Genomic DNA, 26,667 nt, shown 5'->3' with positions numbered 1-26,667 from the left:
ATCTGGTACATTTGTGAACTTCCTCTTGCATATGAGGGCACTGAGAAGGCACAAGTTGTTGTTGATCAATCTCAGCAGTTCCATATGAGATTTTAGACCTTAGCTTATCTGAAGGGAGAACATTGCTTTTACCTGTATTTCCACTTAACAATTCACAAATGCAAGTTGCTAACGAACTTGTCATAATGTCATTATTTAGCTTTGTGACAACAGAGTCTAATTCCTTTTCATTGTCAGCAAAAACTCCTGTATCTATAAAGTCTTTGGGAGGGCCACACTTCCCAAGATTTAGATTTTTCTTATTGTCTTTGAGTTCTTTCTGGATAGCATCCAAAACAATTTTTACCACTTTAGTTGTGTAAGTACTAAGGTGAGATTGAAATGAAGATTTCTTGTCAGGTGCAGGTTTTGAATGGTCAGCATGGCTTTCTAGTTTAAAGCAGTTTTGCAATTTTGGACAAATGAGTTCAGCTTCTTAACTGTGTAAGTGATCCTATCATTAATGTGAACTACAGGTTCAGGTGTTGATTCAGTTTCTTCAGTTTCTAACCAGGGATGTTTTGTAGGGTCTATGTCAAGTACAGATAAAAATTTCATCTTCCTGTTACTCTCAAGCCATATTTCTAATGGCTCTTTATTTGGTATGTCAGCATTATCTAGAGAAGTTTGAGGTACTGATGAAGAATGTCTGATAATGTGACTATAAGCTATGTGAGGTATTTTTTATAAAGATTTTATTTATTTATTTATTTGAGAGAGAGAATGAGAGAGAGAGTACATGAGAGGGGGGAAGGTCAGAGGGAGAAGCAGACTCCCTCCTGAGCAGGGAGCCTGATACGGGACTCGATCCTGGGACTCCGGGATCATGACCTGAGCTGAAGGCAGTTGGTTAACCAACTGAGCCACCCAGGCACCCCTATGTGAAGTATTTTTAATACAGCATCTACAATTTCTTGAGCTACTATTTGGATTTCTGATGCAGAGAACATCTGGTTCATCCATTCTTGATTGGACAGATCTCGTGGGCTTCCTGATGTAAGAAGTGAAGCTTCCTTATCATCTTTATAACCTGAGTGACCAGAGAGCCCAGAAGATAGGTCTTGGAGCATCTGTGCTAAAATGCTTGTAATTATATCTTCTGAGGCTTTTTGTATTTGATGCTTTTCATCTTGGCTGAAAATCAAAAGGTCTTTATTCAAACATGGCTTGTCCTTAAAAAGGTCGTTATTAGTAAAAGCTGGAAGGTCAGTCTTTAATCCCCAATCATGAAATGCTATTTCGTCTGGATAAGCAGGCTTTGTAGATAAGTTCATATTTCTTTTGTACTTCAAATCAGCATTTTCCCTTGTTAACCAGTGATCAGGAGCCTGTTCTTGTAATTTTGCTTTTTCATCTTTGATAGATGAAATCAGTACATTTTCTACAATCTTGTCTATTTCTTTATTTTCATCTTCAGAATAAAGGACCATGTCAGGAACATTAATGGGTGGAAAGAGGCATCCATGTCTAGGATCATTAGCTACTCTGGTGCTGGTGAGTCTGTGCTCTTCTTCAGTGCCAGAAGGACTACTCAGTCTTGGGTGTCTTCTCTTTTGGACATCTGTTTTTGCTGGTTTCTGATGTAACTGAGCCAAGACATCATCAAGTAGATGAAGGATGATCACTGTTTCCTCAGATGCAATGAGTCTCTCGTTATTAAGTCCAATTTGTATATAACTTAGTATAGTGTTGATTGCTTCCTCTATATAACCAACCAGAGAGGATTGGGAAAAAATATTTGAAACTAAATTTTGTATGTCTTCTTTGCTAATCAAATTGGCTGAATCAGGTTCAGCACTGGATTTACTTTTGCTGGCTCTTTGAAGGAATGCATATGTTGGACCTTCCCTGTGTTGCTGATAAGTAGGTTCAGTCGTGATTTCAAGATGAGCAAGTTCATTTTGCTTAGAAGATGCAAGAGATGTCAGCTTTTCTAAAATCACATGAACCATATCCTCTGCAATACCACTCATGTTCTCTATAGTATAAGGCGGTGAAGCTTTTGACGTTTTTTCTTCTGGTGAAATGAAATGTTCCCCACTGGCTGTTAAGTCTGATTTAAAGTGAACTGACAAAGTTTCTTGTGAAAATACCTCAATACATTTTTTCTCAACTGCAGACTGTAGCTTCTCAAGCACATTTTCCATAATTTCAGCAGCTGCTGAGGAGATATTGACATTGGAGAGCAAGTCTCCTTTGTCAGTGTCAGTTTGATCAACCAAAGTTTTGGCTGTAACAGAAGCAAGAGTGGGGATGGTCTTGGTTAATTCAGACACCATTTCATGAAAAATATTTTCTAAAATCAACTCGGATTCCTCTTTTAGGTGATATTTAAAGTTATCAAAAACATTCTTTAACTCCTGCATCTCCTTTACAACTTTTGCTTTTTCATCAGAAGACGGTGGGTGTTCTAAGGCAACTGTTTTAGTGGTAGCATCTTCAGATTTCTTTGTGCCTGTTTCAATCAGTGCAAAAAGGTGACTATCGGGTTTACAGGTTTTAAGTTTGGGGGATTCAGCGGTCTTATTATATTTAGGTTCAGAGGTTTTAGGTTATCCTTTCCTGTGATGTGTTTTTCCCGTAACTGTTCTTTTTTTGTGGGCAGAAGATGGTTTTACGGGTGCTGCTGGTTGCCCTATTGACCTGTCATCTGTGTCAGCACAGGTCTCTGCCTGAAATGTCTCTGCCTGAATACCTGTTCATATAGAAGCATTTCACTGCATGTGCTACAGCAACTTGCACTATTTAAAGAGAGGGTAGAGTCATCAGGCATCGGGTATATAATATTTTGCAACCTTTCTTCATATTTTGTGATGGCTGGATATAATATACTGGTCACTGCAGCCACAACCCAGATCATTATATTATGAACTACACTGTTCAGTTCTTCTGAAGTTACCTGGAAAGGAGGTAAGCAGGACACAAGGGAAATCACATATGAATTTACTCTACTGTACAGACAGGGGCTAACCTTTAATTCCTTGTATCAAACAATGCATAGCTAGAATCCAGCCATGGTGTATAGAGAGAACATAGGAAAGGATCTACTTAGAATAAGAGATTAATTTCAAATTGGTTTATTCTCTGTGGCTGTGATCTGTTCTTTGAATACGATTCCATTTGATTCAAAATCCTTAGGAACATTGATTTTCAGCATTTATTGCTGAGCATAAATGGCTTCCCGGTTTAAAAAATAGCCAAGAGGGTGTCTAGACTCATAGAAGACAAATGCTCTGGCAAAAAGGAAGACTGTGTTGATGATCCGAGCAATATTTCTTAAAAATACAAACCATGAGAGACTATGGACTCTGAGAAACAAACTGAGGGTTTTGGAGGGGAAGGGGGTGGGGGGATGGGTTAGCCTGGTGATGGGTATTAAAGAGGGCACGTACTGAAGGGAGCACTCGGTGTTATACGCAAACAATGAATCATGGAACACTACATCAAAAACTAATGATGTAATGTATGGTGATTAACATAACAAAATAAAAAAATACAAACCAGATTACCTCTGACAAACTATTTCACGAAAAAAATTTGCAGTCAAAACATTTATGTGCCTTTGCAGAGATAGCCTCCTTTTATGTAGGCATCTGTCCAGCTAGCAGGTAAGGGTGAAAAAGTACCACAGCAGAAGGGTCAGCCTGTGGGCTCTGTGGCCCACTGGCTGCTGCCTTCCTTTGTCCATTCACTGTGTTTTTATGTATGCAGATGACCACAGCTACTTGTTAAGGTTTAATGAATGGTCAACAATTAGCAGTGATGATTTAGCAGAAATGAATAGGCTTTGGGTCCAACAAGAGATTATCAGTGCAAACTCTTGGAGAGGGAGGCAGAGGATGGTTCATGGAATAAAGAAACACATTAATCTCGGTCAAAAAGGCTGAGCTAGAACTGGGATGGACTCAAAGGGCCAGAAGGCTGGGCAGTAGAGGGAAGTTGGGGGTCTCCTTCACTGTGAGCTGAAGTAGAAACCCAGGGACCAGACCTGAATGACCTTTTCCTCAATGGTTAATTGTACTCACTGTCACAGCTTAGACTGGACCGGGGGCAGATGCAAACTGCACCTGCAAAACTCTATACTTGTTTATGTACCTCTTATTGCAGATATATTTTGGAAACATAAAAATCCTCCTGCCTATAATAAAATAGTATTTGTTTCTAAGTTATTGTTACCCTCAAGACAGCTAGACCAAGAATGCATACTTCCGCAGACACTCTCATTTCTCAAAGCTGTGGATACAAGTTGGTGGCAGCAAAGGTGGGATGCCTGGCATTCTGGCTATGCATTGTTTGATATCCTGGCATTTGGGCACCAGATTCCCTAGAATGTGGTTGCCTCCCAGTTACCTCCAAAGTTAGCTTCCAGATTGTTCAGGTTTAGGCCAATATTCAATGAAAAGTTAACACTTTATCAAATATAGCATATCTCTCCTGATCCATTAGAGAAGGTTTGAGAACTACTTCAGATAAAGCCATTTTTTCCCACTCCAATTCCCAAATCTTTTAATGCATGTTTATTGTGATTAAATAAACAGAACATAAAATGTACCATTTTACCATTTTAAAGCATACAGTTCAGTGACATTAAGCACGCTCACAATGTTGTGCAAACATCACCACTGTCTAGTTCTCTTAATGCATTCTTTGTCACCTTCTGCCCCGACTAGAAAATGGCTATTGAGTTTGAAAAACATAGTTGGGGATGACAACATATGGTTGAAAAACACTTCTTTTACATAAACATGTCCTAAATCAAACACTTCTAAGAATAATAGCTAACCATTAATAGGTAAGTTACTTACCTTCTTGGTCTAAACTGGTCTAAATCTGTTCTAATACATATGAGCTAAGAATTTCAATATATATTATTTTCTTAATACCAGAGAAAATGTACAGAAGACCTACATTATTACTCTTAAGGTAGCTGAGAAGAGGCATTTTCAACCTTGATATGTAAAACAGGAGCATTCCTAAAGTTTTTAATGAAATGAAATGTGATAAATAGAATCTGATTTTCAGCTTATTTTCACTATACATTAAACCAAGAAACATCCTTTTGGTTCCAGTATGTCTAGGTCTTTGTGTTTATTGCATGTTCTCTGAATTGAGCGGGTGTATATGTGAAAGAGTGTGTGTGTGCACTAGTCCCCTGAACCCCTCTCATGTTCATGATTCCTCTGTCTAGCCCCAGAGTTGGGGCTCATCAAGTTCACCCTCATCTTTGCCTGGTCCAAGCTGCAGTTCTCAGGTGACCAGGTCCCTTCTTTTGATGGAGTACCATCCTAAGATTTTTCTTACTCCCGGGAAAATTAGGAGATAGATCTAGGCATCCTGGCTCACAAGCCCAAGGGACAGGATGCTCAGCCCTAAGCCAGATCTCAATGGTCTGCAAAGGCATTTCCCTTAATGGTTTCCCATTATGGAGTGGGTTTGTGGTATTTGATGCTTTTCTCATGCTAACTAAACCTCCTAATGCTCCCTTAATCTAGCCTCCTGAGCCCCCTGCCCAAAGGGCCAATAACAGTAACTTTGGACCCCTGCAAAACTCAAGATTCACTGAGAGTGAAAATCAAGAAGAGAAGAAGGCAAAGAGGGAAACTGACTAATGTCAGCAGATGATTTTGCTCATTGTCTGATTCACAGACTTTTCTCTTTCATATTACAAAATAGCCTTAACATGTTGCTTTATCAGTGAATTTCATCATACATACTTTTTCTTGACAGCAATTTTGATAGTGTTGTCTGAAAAGTAGAGACTAATTTTGTTACCTCTGATCAATAATTTATGTAACTTCCCCCTCCCCCAATTCCTAAGCATTAAATCAGATTATTTCCTTTGTGCTTGGGAGATTTTTTTTCTCCCTAGCAATTCACAAAAAAGAATAAGCTTTATTTTTTGTCTAATTCCCTTATTTAGCCTCCTACTTAGATATTGGCCCATGGGTACAGGACATGCTCCATTACTCACAGGAGTAGAATGATAGCTGAATAAACAGTAGAATAGTAAACAGCTGCTGCATAAACTAACATCTGTCTGATATTACTATTCATGAACCACTTAGCCATGTTTGTTTCGTAGCGAGTTGGGAAGAGCATGGGGTTGGGGAGAAAGGGGGTGGGCTAGTCCTTTCTGCCTGCTCTGCTTGATCACAGCTTCCTGATAACTCACTTTCTGCCCACCTCCTCAAAACTCCTAGTCTCCTCCCCTCACCCTACAGTAGGAAAAGATCCATGGATGATTCTTGATAACGATGGCTTAAAATGATGGGTTTCTGATCATATGCAATACCAAATTAGATACAGTCCTTTTCTAGGTATTATAATATTCTATTCTATGTTTTTTTCCTCTTATTTTATTTTATTTTTTTAAAGGTTTCATTTATTTATTTGTCAGAGAGAGCGAGAACAAGCAGGAACAGAAGCAGGGGGAGCGGGAAGCAGAGGGAGAAGCAGCCCCCCCCCCCAGCAGGGAGCCCGATGCGGGACTCAGTCTCAGGACCCTGGAATCGTGACCTGAGACGAAGGCAGACTGAGCCACCCAGGTGTTCCTTTTTCTCTTTTTTAAACGTTTTTATTTTAATCACCCAGTGCTTTTCACGACAAGTGCCCTCCTTACTCCCCATCACCTATTTCTCCCATCCTTTAGTTCTGGTAACCATCCTTCTGTTCTCTATAGTTAAGAGTCTGTTTCTTGTTTGCCTTTCTTTTTGCCCTTTGCTCATTTGTCTTGTTTCTTAAATTCCACGTATGAGTGAAATCATATGGTATTTGTCTTCCTCTGACTGATTTATTTCACTTGCCATTATACTCTCTAGCTCCAGCCATGTCATTGCAATCTATTCTATGTTTTAATCAAAATTATTTATTATCACCTACATGGAACCAAAAATATATTTTACTAAATTGTAGCAAGAGAACAACACAATCATGTAAATTATAGAATACTAAAAAAAGTTAAAAAAAAACAAGGCCTAAGACTCTAATTCCGATTTATTTTCATATTTTCCTGCCTACATGGATCATTTGCTTCTCTTCTTCCTGACCTTCTTAAAGGAAAAAGCATACTCTATCTTCATTTTTACTTGGCCTGCCCTTCTGTTATCAACATTTCTTTTACCCCCAAGGCCTACAATTCAATTTTGAAAAACAGCTCATCTCTGAAATTACAACCTAACTTCTAGTAGGAAAAGAAAAACTTATAGGTCTCAGCTAGGGTTAGGGAGCAATAGCCCATCCTCAGACTAGTACCCTTTTGTAATATGGAACCTGGAGCATGAGTGCTGATGTCAGTGACACAGTTCCTATCCTTTGGCTTCATTTATTTTTCTAAGATTCAGTTAGTTTCTCAGGCCAACTCCAGCTCAATTTCTTCTTGTAGGTTCTCTGCAACCTAATGCATCCAGATTCTTTTTTCTGCTCTAACTCGTACCACTGGCAGCAAGTGGAACCCAGTAAGTCCTGTGTATTTGTTGCTACCTGTCCTCAAAGCCTTTCTGTCCTAAAGGCATGCATTTAGATAAAAGGAAATAGCAAAGATCTGAGAACAAAACTAACCAGATAAATGAGAAAACCTCATATGAGACCACTAGAAAATAGTTGTGATATCACATACAATCTACAATTTGCAACGAATTATCAGATTTTTGTTGGAGTCAATTGAACAGAAACATGCAAATGAACTTGCTGTTATGTTGGAAAGGCCCATCACCATTCCAGGAGTGACACGATATTCCATCTACTTTTCCCTAGTCTTAGGTGGTTTTCCTTGACAGCTTGACGCTACTAGAGAAAAGTGTCTAAGGTTTAGGTCATCTGTACTGCTAACTTCCTACTTCTTAAAGAGGGCAGTGATATTAATGACCATTAGTCCAGAAGCCCCAAAGAGAAGGCATACTTTTTCAGTTTAACTTGCCATGTCACAAAACTATAAATATACCTTTCTGCTTCTGACCTTCTCCTCCAAACTCACTTTAGTCCTGAAGATAACTTAAAGACATCTTCATATGGTTGGCCAGCACCCCTTGGGGATTAATGTGACAAGCCTAAATTTTAGTCTGCCTGATCCTTCTGAATATCTAATTTTTAATGTAATTGGTGGCCTTCTGTTTATATCTCAGGCCCATAGCTTTGAGGTGATGCCTGATACCTCCTGCTCATCCACACACATAGTCTATCCTATTGCCTAATCTATTTACTCATTCCAGTGGCTACCCGGGAATTTATTTATTTATTTATTTATTTAAAAGATTTTATTTATTTATTTGAGAGAGAGAGAATGAGAGATAGAGAGCATGAGAGGGAAGAGGGTCAGAGGGAGAAGCAGACTCCCCGCCGAGCAGGGAGCCTGATGCGGGACTCGATCCCGGGACTCCAGGATCATGACCTGAGCCGAAGGCAGTCGCTTAACCAACTGAGCCACCCAGGCGCCCGCTACCCGGGAATTTAAAGCAGCACCTCTGTATCCTAACATCAGTGGTTTAATCTGAAACCCCAAAACTAGGTGGTACCACGGGTGGCCTTCCTTTTTCCTGACATTTTATCTACTGTCCTGCACTCAGTTCACTCTCTGGCATTCCTCAAGTCTCCCTGTCTTTTGTCCTGTTGCTGTATAAAGCACAGCTGAAGTCAGAGGTAGTGCTTTTTCATCTTGGTATCCCTCTAATACCCAGAACTATACTTTGAACATAGTAGGTTCTCAAGAAAGTTTGGCACATAAATTCCCATTTAACATGTTTTAGATGCATACTTCTCTCTACTCCAAAAGGAAGGCTGTTGTGCAAGGCCACAAATCATTAATGGACTTCTGTAATGGGCACCTATTTAACTATCTTTCATTTGTCCTACATGCTGTTGTCACAGGTGTTCAGCAGAGATGCTGACTTGTTAAGTTTTCAATTAGTAATAATCGCACCTCGGATAAACCTCATTGGCTACGATACTGCCACTGCACAAAGCTTGAGATGCTGACTTGATAATATCATATCCCAACTCAAAACCATTAAACTGTCATTCAGTGGATGAAATACAGACTTCTGAGCACGGTCTTCTCCTCTCATCTTCCATCCCAATCGTAAGAACATACTCAGTATCTAAATGCAAAGCTTAATTATTCCAACTGTCTACCCCACTGCTATCTTATCACATTTGCTTCCTTTTGTCCTGATTTCTTTGGTTTCTAATTCTATTTTGTTAAGCTTACGGTGTATGGCCTTTGTGTAAGCGTTAGGAAAAACAGAGAAGAAGTTGAGAGGAGAGAAGGGAGAGAGGGAAGTGGTGGAACACAGGGGATGCATCTAGCACTGAGGCTTGGGAAGCAAGGAGCTGCATCAGAGAAAGAGGATGAAGTCCAAGCCCTTGAACCTGTGTTCTTCTCTGTAAGGTAAGGTGATGTGACATGGGTGCAATGGGCAGAGCCAGACCAGATGGTCTTGTTAGCCATGTTTTATTGTGCTCTGGCCTGGAATTGTCCTAGGTATAGCTAAACGTACTTTAACCCTGTGTATTTGAGAGGAATGGGGAAGAAGCTCCAGGTCATGTGCAGAGCTCTTCATCTTAGCTGAGCTAAGATTTTTAGCAAAAGGGTATCCAGAGCATCTGCTTTTGAAAAGACTCAAGTGATTCTGTAGCTCTGTAGTCTAGGGTGGCGGGAAGGCAGGAGGAAGAGGGAAGCAGGAATTTACACTTTCTAAAACTACATAATCATCACTCCTCACCTTTATTTCTTTAAACTGTCCTAATATTGGGCTAGTCAATTTCCTTCAGCATCTTTGCATCTTATGAACACTCAGTAAGTGAAACCTACTTCATCACTCCTAAGCATAAAATCCTTCTTCTAGGAAGCTCGCTCTGAATGTCAATACCATTTACCACCACACGCTACTTCACCTTACCCAACCATTTTCATCAGAATTTGGAATTTATAAAACCTATCCTGGACCTCATTTGGTTTGAGGGTTTAGAAGATGATGGTGTTGGATATGTGTGTTCCATCAGGGGTTATTTGATGTGCATGAAATATTCAAGTTTGAGGGGAACTGCACTTTAGCAGACTAAGGGGCCAGCCACCAAGGTTTGAGGGCTGAAAGGCACCTAGACCAAAAAAAAAAAATCTCCATTGTCCTTGATTTTTGTATCATTAGAGTTTCATTACTTTAGATTACAGTAAAAATATCCTCAGGATGGGGTAACAGATTAAGTCATTAATACTATATGGTAAACTAATTCATCATCATTAGAGAACCAATAACCTCAAAAGGCACAAGTAATGTATGTTTGAATGTGGAGAGGGGAAAAGAATAGATCTAGATCCCAGAAAGTTACCTCGAAAGAAGAGGTAGGGGAGTGAAGGCCCTGGGGATTAGGGGAGTACAGAACAAAAGTGAGACTAGAGGGAAGGTGAAAGAACATAAATAACTTTGCCTGCTTTGTAATTTTAGCTTAGTCCTGAGAGGTTGCAAAAAAAAATGAATGCAAGTAGAACTACAAGAACTGAGGATTCCATGGGAGCATCTAGCCTTAAGCAGCACTCCTGTGTAATTATTAAAAGGTTAACTTAAAATAACACATTAATTTATTAAGCTTTCTTAGATACTTACTTAATTGACGAATCACAAGAAGGGAAGATTCCTTGAGCTACAGGTGAATTTTCAGAGAGAAAAAGAAAATAACTACTTGTTGGTAGCCTTCCCAAGCTACTTGTAAATGATAATAAACATCTATTAATAGCTCTTTATTCCCTGTTGTCACTGCTGTGTTTAACCCCTCCAGGGACTGCCAGGGAGGCATAAAATATACTTTATGATCTGGGGCCACTGCCTACCTCACCAGCCTCACCTCTGGTCACCATTCTACGTATATCCTGTGCTCCAGAGATCCTGAACAACATGCAATTCCCTTTGCCTGTGCCCTTACTATTTAGTTTATAACTTTAATATCGCTCTTCTAAATTCCTCACCTTTTAGGATTCACTCAGCTTGTGTCACCTCTTTCAGAGAGCCTTTTGAAATCGCCTACACAGACAGGCATCCTCTGTCAATGCTCCTGAAGCACCCTATACTTCCTTCTATTATAGGACTTACTATGCTATAGTTTACAGTGTCTGGCATATAGTAAGCACTCATTAACACTTATTTATTGAATCAATTCTTTAACACAGGTGTTGGGTCAATGTTTGTTTATTAGTCTAACAGTCATTAATCTCTTCCCACTCAAATACTGTCTAACATGCCATCTAGCAAAGTTCCATAAGCGGATATTAGAAAATATTTCTAGGTAATTATAGTAAAGCAAGTCTTCATGTAGAATATCTCCATAGGAATACTGGAATGGTGTATATCAATTATACACATGCGCCACTAAAGTCTTAGACAAACAGAATGCTCTGAGTAATAGAAAGTAGTATTACCAATTGGAGCCAAAGTCAAGGCAAATTGCTATTTATCTTTCTCCTAATAAATGTAAAGTGTATTTGGAGTAACCAGTAAATTCCAATGACCTGTTTGAAAACATTTACTTAAAATTCTATGTGCCTTCTTGAGTTTGTGTATGAGCATATTTTTGCATGTGTACAGTTTTGGAAGGAGCTGGAATTAATAGTGTATAAACCTGAAAAATTAAGTGTGAAGATAATACTGTTGTGGTGGTTTCAAAGTATGTCTACAAATTCTTTGGTAATACTCCCACCTAGAAGTGGAGGTTAACTCTCTTCCCCTTGAGTGTGGGTTGGACTCAGTGACTTGCTCCTAATGAACAGTCCAGGGTAGAAGTGATGGTATATAACTTCTGAAACCAGGTTATAAAATATATCGTGGTTTCAACCCCTCTACCTTGGATCACTCACTCTGGGGGAAGCCAGATGCCATATCATGAAGATACTCAAGAAGCCTGATAGAGAGGTCCACAAGGTGAGGCACTGAGGCCTCCTGCTGACAGTCATGTGAGTGAGCCATCTTGGAAGAGAAGCCTCCAGTCCCAGTTAAGCCTTTAAATGACTGCAACAGCCCTGGATGACAACTTGACTATAACCTCATGAGAGACCCTGAGTCAGAACCACCCAGCTAAATTATTCCTGGATTCCTAACCACAGAAACTATAAGATAATTTTTTTTAAGCTGCCACGCTTTGGGGTGATTTGTTACTTAGCAATAGATAACTAATATGACTGTTAGAAAAAATAAATAACTCTTCTATGGTTTCTAGGAATATGATGGATTAAATATCCTGAAGAGCCTGTGTGAAACCTATTACAAATGTAATGGGAATTTGATAAATATACAATTAGAGTGTAGAATTTGAATGCACCTCTTTAATAGCTGGACACATTTGTAGACAATAAAAAAAAGTCTAGTAGACAAAAAAATCTGTAAAGACATAAAATCAGTAAATGTAATTTGATATCCATTTAGAGCTTTCCATCCTTCAAATAGAGAATACATATTTTTTTTTGGTATGTCCATGGAGCACTTTCAAATAGCGATCACATATTTGGCCACACACAAAAAAACAAAAAACAAAAAACAACAACCTTAACAACTCCAATGTGTTCAAGATTTACAGGCTATATTCTCTGAATTTAATTAAAAAATTGTGACCCAAAATATTAATTTCTTAATAATTAAGAAACATACTTACGTTGATAACTCTCGGATCGAAGAGGGAATTAAGAAGACAAAGTATAATCTACCTCAAAAAGCTGAATTAATTTCGCCTCCAAACTTGTTCATCTTTCTGTACTGCCTGTCTACTGAATGGTGCTACTATTCACTACCCATTTAGTTGCCCAGTCTAGAAATCTGGGTGTTGTCTTCAAAGCCTTCATCTCCCATATTCAATCAGTGACCAAATCTCATCTATTCGACCTCCTTAGTTTGAGTCAAATCTGTACCCTCACTGTCACTGAGTTTGTTCAAGACTCATTTCTAGCCTTGACTATTGTAATAGTCTCTTTAATTGTAGTAAGTGGCAGCATGGCATTGCGGCTAGAATTGGTTGAGTAAGACAGACCTGGGTTAAAACCTTGGTTTTGTCACATATACTGTGAAACCTTGGGCAGGATAATTCACCACTCTGAGACTTAGTTTACTTATATATAAAATGGTAGATAAAAATACTTCTGTCCTCATTAAATTGTTGGGGGGGTTAAATGAGAGGATATAAAAAGTTTAGTGTAGTAACTGGCAAGTGTTCAATAAATGCTATTATTTTTATTGTCTCATTGCCTCTAGTCCCCTCACCTCTAATTCTTTTTTCCCTTTTTAGAAAAGACAAATTCTGATTATATTACACCCCTGACAATATTCTTAAATAGTTGCCCTTCAATAACAGGATAAAAGGTAGATTTCTTGGCATGGCCTACCAGAAACTTAATGATCTAACCTTTCTCTAGCAGTCTAGCTTCATTTCCTGCAATTCTCTAGCTTGAACTTTTAGATAAAGCAATTCTGAGAAAAATCTGTATTTCCAAGAACGTACTATGCTCTAATGTCTATATCTTGGTAAATGTATTCCCTTTTCCTGGAAGGTTCTCCTTCCATTTGTCTGCTTAGGAAATTCTTTCTTATCCTTCATGTCTCAGCCCAATTGTGGCTTCTTCTGGACAAGTTTCCCTGGCTTCCCTATGCTTCCCCTGAACTATGTACATACCTCCATTATTACAATTATCATAATGGGTTGTGATTATTGGTGTGAGTGTTCCCCACTAAACTGTAAAATCCAGGATAGGGAGCATGGCTTTTCATTTTGTATGGTTTCTACCTTGTATGCATGCAATAATTAGCACGATGTCTGTCATGTAGTGGAAGCTCAATAAATGTTTGTGGAATGAATGGATGAGTAGACTGCAGGATTTACCTAATAACTGTTGCTATTGTTTACCTGAGTCATGGTTAAAACTTGGTTTCTTGATCTTTTTTTCATTAACATCAGCATATGTCACCTATATATGCCCCAAGAAAAAAAAACAATGAAAATCCTCAAAGGAGTTTTAAAAGAATTTGAACATCGGCTATTTCTCACATTTGAAATACAGAAATTTAAGAAAATGATTTTAAAAGTCCATTTGTGATAAAAGTACGTTTTATTTGGTTTATACTACATGTGTTACTTAGAAAATTCACAGGTTTATAGAATTCATCATTATTCTAAAATTAACTGAGGAATGCACTGAGCAGCATGGATGGTAATCAGTTGAACAGCTAAAAAGATGATGTGTGGTTTTTAAACAAAGTTAACTATAGGGGACATGATTTTAGAAAGCTGGAAGGCAGAGGGCAGGTTTTCCGCCTACATAGGATGTGACTCTTTGATTTGGCTGAGAGCTTTACCTACCGAGATCATTGTACAGAAAGATAAATCCAACAGAGTAGACCAATTTTTTCCCCAGGTCTGAGAGCTAAACGCAAGCCACAAGAAGTACCTTTCCTGGCACTGATGGAATGGGTGAAATAAGTTGGGAAATAGTATCCTATTCTATTGTAATAAAAGTGGTCATGCTATTTCTCAAAATAAATTAGGTTTCCGTGGCCATTTGCTGTAGTCATATTGTTCATGTGTATTTTAAAGCCTCCTTTAAAAACAGATAGTCTAAATTTGTTTATTGACTTTTTGGGGGGCAAAGTATGTAGGATGAGGTTTGTCATCCATGTGACAACTCAGGGCATACTTTTCTTCCTGGCTCTATAGTGAGGCTAGTGAAAAAAATGATTCCTGATGTACAACTACTAAACTAACTCAAAGTAGTGACAACTACTAAACTAACTCAAAGTAGTGAAGTTTTTTTTCTTCAGAAACTAAGCATAGCGATTATGGATGTGGACACAGTGACACAGTGCCCTGTCACAGCAGGTGTTTGATAAATATTTGTCTATACAGAGAAGCATACTGTGGCTAACATGCTACATTTGAGCAGCTATATATAATTGGGTCTGTTGCTTTCTATGCATTTCATGTAGGACACTGCAAATGATGCCACTTTCTACCCTAGTTGTGAAGGTGGACTTTTGGGAAGACTTTAGTGAATTTCCTGCTTGATGACATCTCTTTCAAACCATGTTAACTTTTTAGAACAGCTGAGCCAGTTAATACAGTGCTAAGAGAGCCAAGGATGTGGATTTGATTCTTAAAATGACAATCTGGCAGTCCACAAAGGCAATCCATGTTGTGACCAGAGGCCACACCCTGAATGCTGCCAACTTTCCACCATCAGGTGAGTGATCACTGGTCACAGGGGGGCCGGGTAAGGCAGCATGGCTGTCTCTGCACAACCCATCAGCACTAGAAGAAAATGATTCTCAAAGCCCGATTTGTTGCTTTCTCTGCAGGGCACAGGTCTGTACTTTGAAGCTCTTGAAGCTCATCATTTAGGAAGCCTCTAACCTAAGGGCTAAGTGGGAGCATTCAAGTTGCTTCTGGTAAATCTCTATTAAAATGGAGGCAAATATAACATTCAAATTTTGGATCTGTTTAATAAATTTAAAGTCTCAGTCTTACTACTTTTGCTGGCTTACAACTTGTTACTGATATTCCCTCTACTTACAGTATGACAACACTAACTGATAGCTGTGAGCTTTGGAAGTCTGAAGTAGCACAGAGTTATTACCGTGGGTTTGCATTTCAATTTTTATAAAATCTTACTATAGGGTGGCTAATTTCAGGGAATAAGGCTGTTCTGAATTGTCTTTTGATGAATGAAACTCTGGTATACCAATCTTGATCATAATTTCATACTTCATTTGTTCTGTCTGTATCTGGGACAAAAGAAATGTTACTTGCCTCTTGTTTCAAAATAGCCTGTATAGAATGTCTGGGGACATTTTCTGTTTTAGCAGAAACATCTGGAGCTTGATGTGAGCTACTTTTAATTCCTGGGGGGGCGGGGAAGAAAAGGTACCTTTAAATATGAAAAAATGATATAGTTCTTGCTGCCATAATGTCTGGAATTACTGCAGTCAGGGATGTATTTATTTATGCAAGTAAAGGCAGTATGTCCAAATATAAGATGCCTTCCAGTGTCTTACCACCACTGTGAGGGACAAGCCTGAATTCCCTAACTTCTGGCCCTAAATTACTCTGCCAGCTTAATCTCCCACCACTCCCCCTGCCCCAGAATGAACTGCTTTGCACTTTATTCAGTAGGCAAGGGGGAACCACCAAGGACTTCTGAATAGAGGAATTATATGTTCAAAGCTGTATTTCGAGATTAGATTACATTCACAACAAACTGTAGGCTAGACTGCCAGGAGGAAAAAGAGACTGGAGGCAAATTATTGTGGTAGTTAAGGGCATGGGTGGTGTGAATGGAAAGGAGGGAAAGATTATGAGATAGTTAAAGGAGGCAGATTTGACAAAATGTGACAACTTTTGGATGTAGAATATGGGCAATAGGCAAGAGTCAAAGATGACTCTGGCTTTGTGCCTGAATAAAAGGAGGAACAGAGAACAGGTTTGGGGGTGACTGGAAGATGAATTTGGTTTTGTGCATACTGGATTTGAGGTACTAATTGGTCACCCAGACAGAGATGTCCTAGTGCTCTTGGTGTGTGTATAGAATATGCATGGGAATCTTTTGCTGAGACTAACAGAGACTTAGGTAACCTCTAGTCTAGCTGGGGACATGGGAAACTGGATGTATTTTTATGTCTGGGGAGAAAGGATGGCATTAGAGGATAGAGACTTTCCTGGGGGAGAATTCTCTGCACAAATTGCAGTACTTCAGAAACTTACTCTGCCTATCCATATAGGCAGCCACAGCAGAGACTCTAACTTCTCCCTGGTTTGCAAATTCCAAAGGGCCTATTCACCCAGCAATCACTCAAAAATGTGGGATACTGACATTTACAACCATGAATAATTTTTACATCTTCCTTAATCCAAATAATCACAGATTTTATAATTGGGAAAAAAGCATAACTTGGAAAACTACATGACAAAACTATAGTTATTTAACTGAAAGATAACTGAGCAATTATAAATATTGTTCATTTTCTTACCTTCCATCATTTAAAGTATGTGATGTTTTAGTCATTTCTTTATCTTTCTGTATGCTCTAACATTCAAGAAAAAAGCATTCATTAGTAATTGAGCTTCTAAAAGAGACTTGCTGGCTCTAGAGCAAGCAGATTGACATAATATCTCCCTTTGCTCCAGATCCCCTACCTCTCTCCTAAGCTCTGGTCCCAATGCTAATACATAGGATCAACCTCTTTGATGAATATCTCCCACAGGTACCTAAGCTAACTAGTTCAAAATGAAGCTTATCATGTGCCCATGTACTCCCATCTTTCCAAACTTGCTCCTCCTCTGTCTTCCATATTTTTGGTTAAAGATATAACAATCCATCCAGTGATCTCTTCTAGAAAGCTTAGAGTTACTCCACGTATTTCAGATGGGGCCAATCCAGTCCAATCCAATGCTTATTGAGCACACTGCTTGGAATTAAAATAAGATACACAATTCCTGACCTCAAGAAGTTTATCATCCAGTAGGACAGACAGGAAAATATGATACAGTATAGTGAGTTCTGACAGAGGCCAGCGTGAGCACTATGGGGGCACAGAGAAAAGACATCCCACTTCAAGAGAACCTATATACAAAAATTAAATCTTCATCATCACCCTCGTCCTCTCCCTCTCTCTCAATCTACATGTCTATTGAGTCACCAAATTTGGACATAGTCTGACTCTGAAGTATCTTAAATCTGTGGCCTCTGGCTCATCCTCATTGCCACTGCCCTACCATTTTTTTTATTATTTTTTATTATGTTATGTTAATCACCATACATTACATCATTAGTTTTTGATGTAGCGTTCCATGATTCATTGTTTTTGTATAACACCCAGTTATACGTGCCCTCTTTAATACCCATCACCAGGCTAACCCATCCCCCCACACCCCTCCCCTCTAGAACCCTCAGTTTGTTTCTCAGAGTCCCTAGTCTCTCATGGTTCAGCTCCCCATCCAATTTCCCCCCCTTCATTTTTCCCTTCCTACTATCTTCTTCTTTTTTTTTTTAAACATATAATGTATTATTTGTTTCAGAGGTACAGGTCTATGATTCAACAGTCTTACACAATTCACAGCACTCACCATATCATTTTTATCTGGACCATCCCAGTAGACTCAAAACAATCTTCCCTCTAATCTCCTCTTCCTCAAACACTGCATCTATGTCACACACTTCAACCAGATTATCTTTTTATTTTTAAATAAAAAAAAAGACTTCTCTCTCTCTTTTTTTAAAGTGTCTTTATTTGGGGCACCTGGGTGGCTCAGTCGGTTAGGCATCTGCCTTCGGCTCAGGACATGATCCTGGAGTCCCGAGATCGAGCCCCGCATTGGGCTCCCTGCTCAGTGGGGAGTCTGCTTCTCTCTCTCCCTCTGCTCCTCTGCCCTCGTGCTCTCTCTGGCTTACTCTCTTTCAAATAAATAAAATCTTTTTTAAAAAAATAAAGTGTCTTTATTTAAGTAATCTCTATACCCAACGTGGGGCTTGAACTCACGACCCCTGAGATCAAGAGTCGCATGCTCTTCCAGCTGAGCCAGCCAGGCATCCCCAGATTATCCTTTTAAAACCCATCTCATTCTTACTTCACATCTCTACTCAAAAAGCAGCAATGGCTCTCTACTACGGAGAGGCTAAACCCATTCTCCAGCAAGGTGTACAAAGCCTTGGTGGCAGCCTATCTTGTCAGTCTCCTTTCTGGCCCTGCCCTGGCTTTGCTGGCTCGCACTGCGGCTCTCGCTTAACACTTTAACACCTGTCTGTAATACTGCCTCACTATAGCTTCACATCTGTTCATCTGGAAACTTCCTACTCACACTTCAAGACCTAATTCGATGAAGCCCTCCTTTAATAAGGCCTTTTTAGGCTCCTGTAGGCAGGACTAGTCTCTAAATCCTCTGTGCTCCTTCTGCATTTTCAACAAATCAAAACTCTCCTCTTATTTTATTGTAAGGACTTTTGTTTACATGTGTGTAAGTCTCTGGACAGTGAGTTCTCATGAGTAGTGATGATGTCTCTTCCATCTCTGTATCCTGTGTCAACTGTTTTGCCCCTTTCTCCCCCTTCTAGCTTCGCATGGGCCCTAGCCCACAGCAAGTTTTCAGTAAACATTAGCTATCATCAGTATCATCAGATATTTAAGTCAGTTTCTGCTAAACCGTATGGTACATTTAACATGAAGCTGACTCAGAACCTTCTCTGCTAGGGAGAGGAGCCAGATCTGTGTAGGACCCCATTATCTCTGACCAGTCAGTACCACGCCAGTGAAGAGGATATCCTATAGAAATAACAGTTAACCAGATAAATTAATGATCAATACAAAGCATCTACCTTTTGTTCTGCTTTGTTTTTCTGTACATCAGGCTGAGAAGATACGAAGACTGATGATTTTTTGGCAGGAATCTTTACAAAACTATGAGAATGGCCTGGTTCTAAAAGTAAATGAAAGAGAAGTCATAGAATTTTAAAACAATTTTATCAAAATACAATTGAAGTACAAGAAACCACACACATTTAAAACATACCATTTGTTCCATTTTGACATATGTACGAACCCATGAAACCATTACCACAATCAAGATAAACATTTCCATCACCCCCAAAAGTGTCCTTGTTCCCCTTATAATTCATCCCTCTCTCTCTAGTTCTCCCTATCTCCTGGGCAACCACTGATCAGCTGTCACTATAAATTGTTTGCATTTTCTAGAGTTTGCTATAAATGGAATCAAACAGGATATACTCTCTCTCTTTTTTTGGGGGGGGGTCTGGCTTCCTTCATTTAGTATATTTATTTTGAGATTCATCAGTATTGTTGCCTGCAACAATTGTTTATTCCTTTTACTTACTACATAGTATTTCATAGTATGGGAATGTACTACATTTTATCCATTGGGCCACTGAAGGGCATTTAGGTTGTTTTCAGTTTTTTTTTTTTTTTGCTATTATGAATAATGCTGCTATGAGTCTTTATGTGGACATATATTTTCATTTCTTGTGGGCACATACCTTGGAGAGGGGTGGCTGGATCACATGGTAGTTTAACTTAAGTTAGCAAACTGTTTTCACAGTGGTTCTACCACTTCACACCCCAACCTGCAGTGTCCGAGTTCTAGCTGCTTCAAGTCCTTGCAAATACTTACTTAAATTCAGTTATTTATTTATTTATTTATTTATTTATTTATTTATTAAAGATTTTATTTATTTATTTGACAGAGAGACACAGCGAGAGCAGGAACACAAGCAGGGGGAGTGGGAGAGGGAGAAGCAGGGTTCCCGCCAGGCAGGGAGCCCGATGTGGGACTCGATCCCAGGACCCTGGGATCATGACTTGAGCCGAAGGCAGATGCTTAACGACTGAGCCACCCAGGCGCCCTCAGTTATTTAAATTCTAGTTATTTTACTGGGTGTGTAGTGGTATCTCATTGTGGTTTACTTTGTATTTCCCTAAGGACTAATAATATTAAGCAGCATTTTTATGTGCTTATTTGCCATCTGTATGTCTTCAGTAAAATGTCCGTGCATTTTCCCCATGTTTATTAGGTTGTTGCATTCTATACATCACAAATTTTTCTATACATTTTTTTTTACAGTGAGCATACCTTCTAGATGTAGGTCTGGAGACCCATCTTTCATTGTGCCTACTTTTGGGGCTTGACAGATGTGAAACAGCCATTATACAACAGGGCTATTGTTTCAGAATTTTATATTATTTTCTCATTTTTGACTCCCTAAGTACAAGAACTCTACCCTAGTCTTCCATAATCATCTACCTGCTTGGGGGTGGAAGTAGGGGAGAGGAGGTTAGAATTTTTAACAGGAGGGATGCCACAATAAACACCCAAGTAATATTCAGCACCTGTCATTCAAAATAGGATGACATAGCCAAGACAGTATGCTTTGCAGGCCATGCAATTGTCTTGAGAACTTCCCAAAATTTAACCTTCCTTTTTGTGTAGCAACAGACTGGAATACTTAGCTCAGAAAACTCTCCCTTAGTGTACTGGAGATACCCTAGCCCACCAACAAGAGTTATCTGGGCTCAGAAAGAAGGAAGACATGACTTAAGGAAAGGTAGGAGGGAAAGTTCACTCCTTTAATAGCTCAGAGCTAGTGGGAAAGTGGAAGGGTGGTGGGAGAGGCTAGAGAGCAAAGGTATCAGATGAGGCTTCACATTTTTCTTACTTTGGGCCCTGGTTGCTTCAGACAAGTGAAGTTAGCACAGAGAGAAAAGAACTATTGCTCTGCTTCCCATCTGGGACTCTAGAAAGAAATCTCTTAGGCTACCTCCCGCTTGCCGCCTCCTCCTCCTCACCTGGGACATGGCCCAGAAACTCTGCAATATAGTATGGTCAAGCAGAGCAAGGCTTTCCCTGAGGTTGGTTCTTCCTTCTTCCCTTCCTTCTTTCCCTCTCTCTCTTCTTAATTTCACTGTTAGTGATGTATCTAATTGACATATAAAATTGTAAGATAGTTAAAGTGTACATTGTGGTGATTGGATATATGTATATATTGTGAAAGGGCCCCCCATTTAGTTAATTAACACATCTATCACCTCACATATTTATATTTTGTTGTTGAAAACATTTTAAGTTCTGCTCTCTTAGCAAATTTCTGTTATATATACAGTGCTGTCAACTATAGTCACCATGTTTTTCCATTGGCCCTTCAGACTTTATTCATCTTATAGCTAAAGTTTGTACCTTTTTACCAACCTCTTCCTATTTCCTCTTGAGGTTTTGCTTTCTTAAGCCACTCTTGGTTCCTATGTGATGGACATGGCCCAGAAAGGGCTGAGAGTCTAGGTGGGGAGCTTGCCAAGGCAGGTCACGGGGGTGGAGGTGAGAGCGCTCCACCCTGAGCGTTATGGGGCAGCCAGCCAGAATGGAGGTGGGATGGGAAAGCCAGAGGGCTCTAAGCTCAGTGAGACCAGACCATGAGTCACTGAACTGTAAATGCCAACAGGCCAAGCACTATCTCAGTGCAGGGAAGGACAGTTCTCTGGAGACCAGAAGAGGCAGAAGACATTTTGTCCAAGTGCCATGACTTTATTCCACCTCCATGAGGTCACGGAAGCCACTGTTCCCCAAACTTTAATGAGCATATAAAGCCCTGGGGATCTTGTGAAAATGTAGATTCCGATTCAGTAGGTCTGGGGCGGGGCCTGGGAATCTGCATTTCTAATAAGCTCTTTAGGTGATGCCCATACTGCTGACACATAGAGGAGTAAGAACATAAGCCACACCTCTGACCCCAGACATCTGGACATCATCTTTAGGAAAGAAGCAGAAAGATGGGGGGAGGCTCCCTGAAAGTCTGGGCCATTATGGGGGCCCCACAAAGGCAAAGTCCAGAGGAATAGGTTAGAAAAATCGGTGACTGAGCGAGAAAGCAAAAGGAGGGAAGGCACTTAGATCCAGCAAACAGTGCTAGCCCCACGTGTACTAAAGCCTACTCAAGAAATCTGTTGACATTTTAGAACGACAACACCTACTACTCTGTCAGGCTGTTCTAAAAGGAACAGGGGACCGAGAATGGGCAACACTGAGTAGCAGGTCCACTGCTGCAGAAAAATATGTGGCAGAATAAAATATTTCTGCCGCCAGCGAAGCAACAGAAGTTACTTCAGGCCTGGAAAGTTCAAAGTCTAAGGGCGGGCAGGTTTTTGAGAAGGAGCATTGGTTGGGGTCTCGGTCCTCACTAGGTCTCTAGGGCCACTGGCTTCAGAAACCTCCGTGGCACCTCCAGGCAGCAATCTGCAAGGATGACTCTCCAGGGGAAGGCAACACATGAGCTGCAGGTGAAAGCTTCCCTGGGAGGCAGAGGCCAAACCAGCAGAGGCGGCAGTGGCGGCCAGTGAGGAACAGGTTTAAAAAAAAAAAAAAAATGCCGCGGGGGTCTTGTTGGTAATGGAAAAGTACAGAAAGGAGATTGGGAGCAGGGGCCCTGGAGAAGAAGGGCCCTGAACTGGGCGTGCAGAACTTGTCAGCTGCAAAATGCGGGCTGCCCTGCTCCTGGGCATGTGGGGGCAGCGACATGAACTGAGTGTTTAAGTGGGGAGTCTGACCCAGAGGGCAAGAGAGGCCGTGGCCCTGTGGGTAAGCATTCCTCGAAATCCGTCTTTCACAACAGGGGACAGAGTGAGGATCTCTCTGCCCTGTAAGCAGAGGAGGTCAGTACCAAATCCCGTCTTTCCACAAATTACTATACTAGCACTTCCAATCATAATCATTTCAATTACGTTTTTGTTCCTGGTGCGATTGCTGGTCACTGGCGGTATCACTTGCTTTCTTGATCTTTGAAGAAGCTTAAAGAAACACAGGAAAATATTTATTTTTTAAAATAGTGGAAATGACCAAGTTATCCAAGAGATATTCTATTTATTCTTTTGGGCCCAGTAGGAGGAGAGCCATATGCTAATCTACATATGGAGATGTAGGGAGGAATTGGAGAGGGTAAGTAGGGGGTTCTCAGTGGGAGGCACTTATGTCCCCTAGGGGACATTTGGAAATGTCTGGAGACATGGTGATTGTTACAGATGTGGCGGGGGAGGGTTGCTCCTGGCATCTAGTGGGTAGAGGCCAGGGATGCTGCTAAACAGTCCACAAGGCAAAGGACGGCCCCCACAACAAAGCACTATCCAGCCCAAGAGGTCAGTAGCGGCAAGGCTGAGAGACCCGAGGAGAGATGCGATGGGGAGGCAGGACAATCGCTTTTACAATATTATCTTGTGTAGTTAAAGCTCTACTCGGAGAAACAGAGTTGTCTTCTGCGAGGAGGGAAAAATGCCATCCCTCCAGCATGCCCAGTGAGAATGTGGCCTTTTCTCTGCGTGGGGAGGCACAACAGTGCAGTAACTACGCTGGAGACCCCGCAAGAGTGCTCGTGATCATCCTGGGCTGTGCCTCAGAGCTCGGGTGGAGGCAACAATGCGCATGGACCTCAGCTGGGAAAGAGGTGACCGAAGTTCCTGTTGCTAATCATTTAGATAGACAAATTCCAAACTGTATGTGCTGACTGGATTTCTACCAGAGTTTTAAGATGTGCATCCCTGGGGCACCTGGGTGGCTCAGTCAGTTAGGGGTCTGCCTTCGGCTCAGCTCGTGATCCCGGGGTGCTGGGATCGAGTCCTGGTGCGTGGGGCTCCCTGCTCGGTGGGGAGCCTGCTTCTCCCTCTCCCTCTGCCCTTCCCCCTACTCTTGTGTACTCTCTCGTTCTGCTCTTTCTCTCTCTCAAATAAATAAATAAATAAATAAACAAAATCTTTACAAAAAAAGATGTGCATCCCTTTGGGTCTACGTGGTGGAAGATGATGGCCTTATTATAGTGGTAGAAGTCTATTTCATATGTGAAAGAGATCTCTTCATTCTCCTGTCCACCTATGTGATACTGTGAACATGATTTTTAATATTTTCCTTTTTAAAAACCATTTGAGGTGGCCACTCTTTAAGATGCCTACCTGAAACTTTTTCCCTACCTAAAGTAAGAGTTAACAGTCAAAGATGGAGGAAGCAATATAGCCGCTGAAGTGATTTTTTTTTTTTTATCCCAGAGGCAGAGGTTACAGCCTCATCATTTCACTGAACTACATACATTATGAGCTTTTCTTACTGACTCCCCTTTCCTAAACTTTCATTCTTTCCTTCCTTTCGCATTGTCTGTTCTTACTGGCTCGTCCTTTAAAAACTTTCTCTTGCACACATTTTCTCTCTCATTTTTTTTTAAAAAGCCCTTTATATAGGGGCATCTGGGTGGCTCAGTCAGTTAAGCGGCTGATTTTGGCTCAGGTCATGATCTCCGGGTCCTGGGATCGAGCCGCGTGTCCAGATCTGTGCTCAGGGGGCAGTCTGCTTCTCCCTCTCCCTCTGCCCCCCGCCCCGCTCATGCTCTCTCTTTCTCAAATAAGTAAGTAAATAAGTAAATAAGTAAATAAAATCTTTTAAAAAGCCCTTCATTTTCTGTACTCCTTTTAAAGCTTCTTCTTTTCTCTCTATGCCTTTTCCTCTCTCCTGCTTCCCTGCCCTAGCCTACCCTGCTCTACCTTACCCTCCCTTGCCCTATTTTATCCTATCCACCCATCCACTCTTTTTCTGTTACTCTACTGGCCCACTTTAAAAAAGTTTTCCATTTCTTTTCTTTCCCTTTCTAACTCTCTCTTTTATGTACTCTTTACTGGTTTGTCCTTTTTCACATCAGGCTTATCTATTTAGGTATATATCTTTCTATCCATGTCTGCCCGTCTGTCCAACCATCCATCCATCATCGACCCACATTTACCTACCTAGAGATCTATCCATCTTTATTACACTGTATCTTTTATTGACTTTATGTTTTTTATTGAAGCATAGCTGACACACACCTGACTTCTCCTTTGTAAGTCCTCCCCGCTCCCCGCCATCATACACGACTGCACTTGCTTTACTCAGCGGCCCCTCCCTCTCCCACTGTCTCCCTCTCTCTCTCTCCTGTATTTAACACTTTCCTCTATGGATTCGTCGCTCATACACTTGTCTTTTTCCCCTTAACTTCCTACTTCTGCTCTTTCTTCCTTCCTTTCATCCTCCTTCCCTTCTCCTTGCTACATTCCTTCTCTGTCTCTCTCTTCACCCTCCAACCCTCCGTCCCTTCCATCTTCAGTTCTCCCTCCCTTCCTCCTCCCCTGTGCCCCCATTTTCCCTTTACTCTCTTTGTACTGGCTCCACTTCCAGACACTTTTCCTTTCCTTCTCTCCTTCTACCTTTCCTATATATTCTCTTCTAGCGGCTTCCACCTTTTATTATCTGTATAGCTACCATCCACCTCCCTACCATGTAGCTGTCATCCTTCCATCTTTGTTTCAGTTTTATGTGACTTTTGTTAGCTTGCTTCCTCCTTGTCCTCCACTCTGTGCTTCATGCTCGCACCAGCTCCTCCTTTTCAACTCCTGTGTCTCACTCTAATATTTCTTTTTATTTTCCTATTTTCCTAGCCTCCCCCCAGTTTAGAATTCTTCTCTTTCTTGCCTTCTTCTTTCCCTCTCTCCCCGCCCCTCCCTTCTACCTTTCCACCTCCATCCGCTGTGTCTACATCTCCTTCCTACTCCTTTCACTCTCCTCCTCTGGATTGCTTTGTCTTCTTTTGGTGAACCTGCACTTCTGCCTTCCCTCCTCCCTCCTCACCCCTACTTCTTGCCTTCCCTCTATCCTCACCTCCTCCCTTTCTTCTTTTTCCTGCTCCTTTCCTCCCTCCTGCCCTCCATTCTTCATATACTCCTTTATACTTGGTTCCCCTTTTAAACTTTTTCCCCTTCACACTCTCTCCCGTTACCTTTTAATACTGTCTTTTGTATGAGGCCCTCCTCAGAAAGTCTGGTCTACCTAGCTTTGTGGTTTCCATCCATCCCTTCACCCTTATTTTTTATTTTTATTTTTTAAAAGATTTTATTTATTTGACAGAGAGAGAGAGAGAGAGCACAGGCAGGGGGAGCGGCAGGCAGCGGGAGAGGGAGAAGCAGGCCCCCTGCTGTGCAGCGGGGGGGGGGGGGGGCTCGATCCCAGAACCCCGGGATCATGACCCAAGCCAAAGGCAGACGCTTAACGACTGAGCCACCCAGGCGCCCCTCACCCTTATTTTTTTAGCTCACTTCTCTTGAC

The 26,667-nt window shown here is 40.8% G+C and overlaps 1 protein-coding gene and 1 non-coding gene across 3 annotated transcripts in view; both read right to left on the bottom strand.

Annotated features, from left to right (window-relative positions):
* Positions 1-8,858: 8,858 nt before the first annotated feature.
* Positions 8,859-8,998, bottom strand: LOC113931713. Its single transcript, XR_003522843.1, has one exon. It is a non-coding gene; the product is annotated as a U4 spliceosomal RNA (small nuclear RNA).
* A 6,620-nt stretch (positions 8,999-15,618) lies between these two features.
* LOC113931041 (fibrous sheath-interacting protein 2-like) overlaps positions 15,619-26,667 on the bottom strand; it is a 21,544-nt gene continuing 10,495 nt past the window's right edge. Inside the window, exons 7-10 of one of the 2 annotated variants that reach the window (XM_035725680.1) lie at positions 23,277-23,342; positions 19,370-19,470; positions 17,028-17,083; positions 15,619-15,785 (exon numbers count right to left, since the gene is read on the bottom strand). In XM_035725680.1, coding sequence (XP_035581573.1) covers positions 19,444-19,470; positions 23,277-23,342 — 93 coding nt within the window. In that variant the 3' untranslated portion in view covers positions 15,619-15,785; positions 17,028-17,083; positions 19,370-19,443. Of the gene's footprint in view, positions 15,903-17,027; positions 17,084-19,369; positions 19,471-23,276; positions 23,343-26,667 lie in introns of both variants that reach the window. The other variant, XM_027608779.2, reaches the window with a different exon arrangement.

This window comes from Zalophus californianus, chromosome X, assembly GCF_009762305.2.
Source record: "Zalophus californianus isolate mZalCal1 chromosome X, mZalCal1.pri.v2, whole genome shotgun sequence".
In the NCBI taxonomy this organism is placed as follows: domain Eukaryota; kingdom Metazoa; phylum Chordata; class Mammalia; order Carnivora; family Otariidae; genus Zalophus; species Zalophus californianus.
Note: the sequence above shows the minus strand (reverse complement) of the source record. Positions and strands in the feature narration are given on the sequence as shown.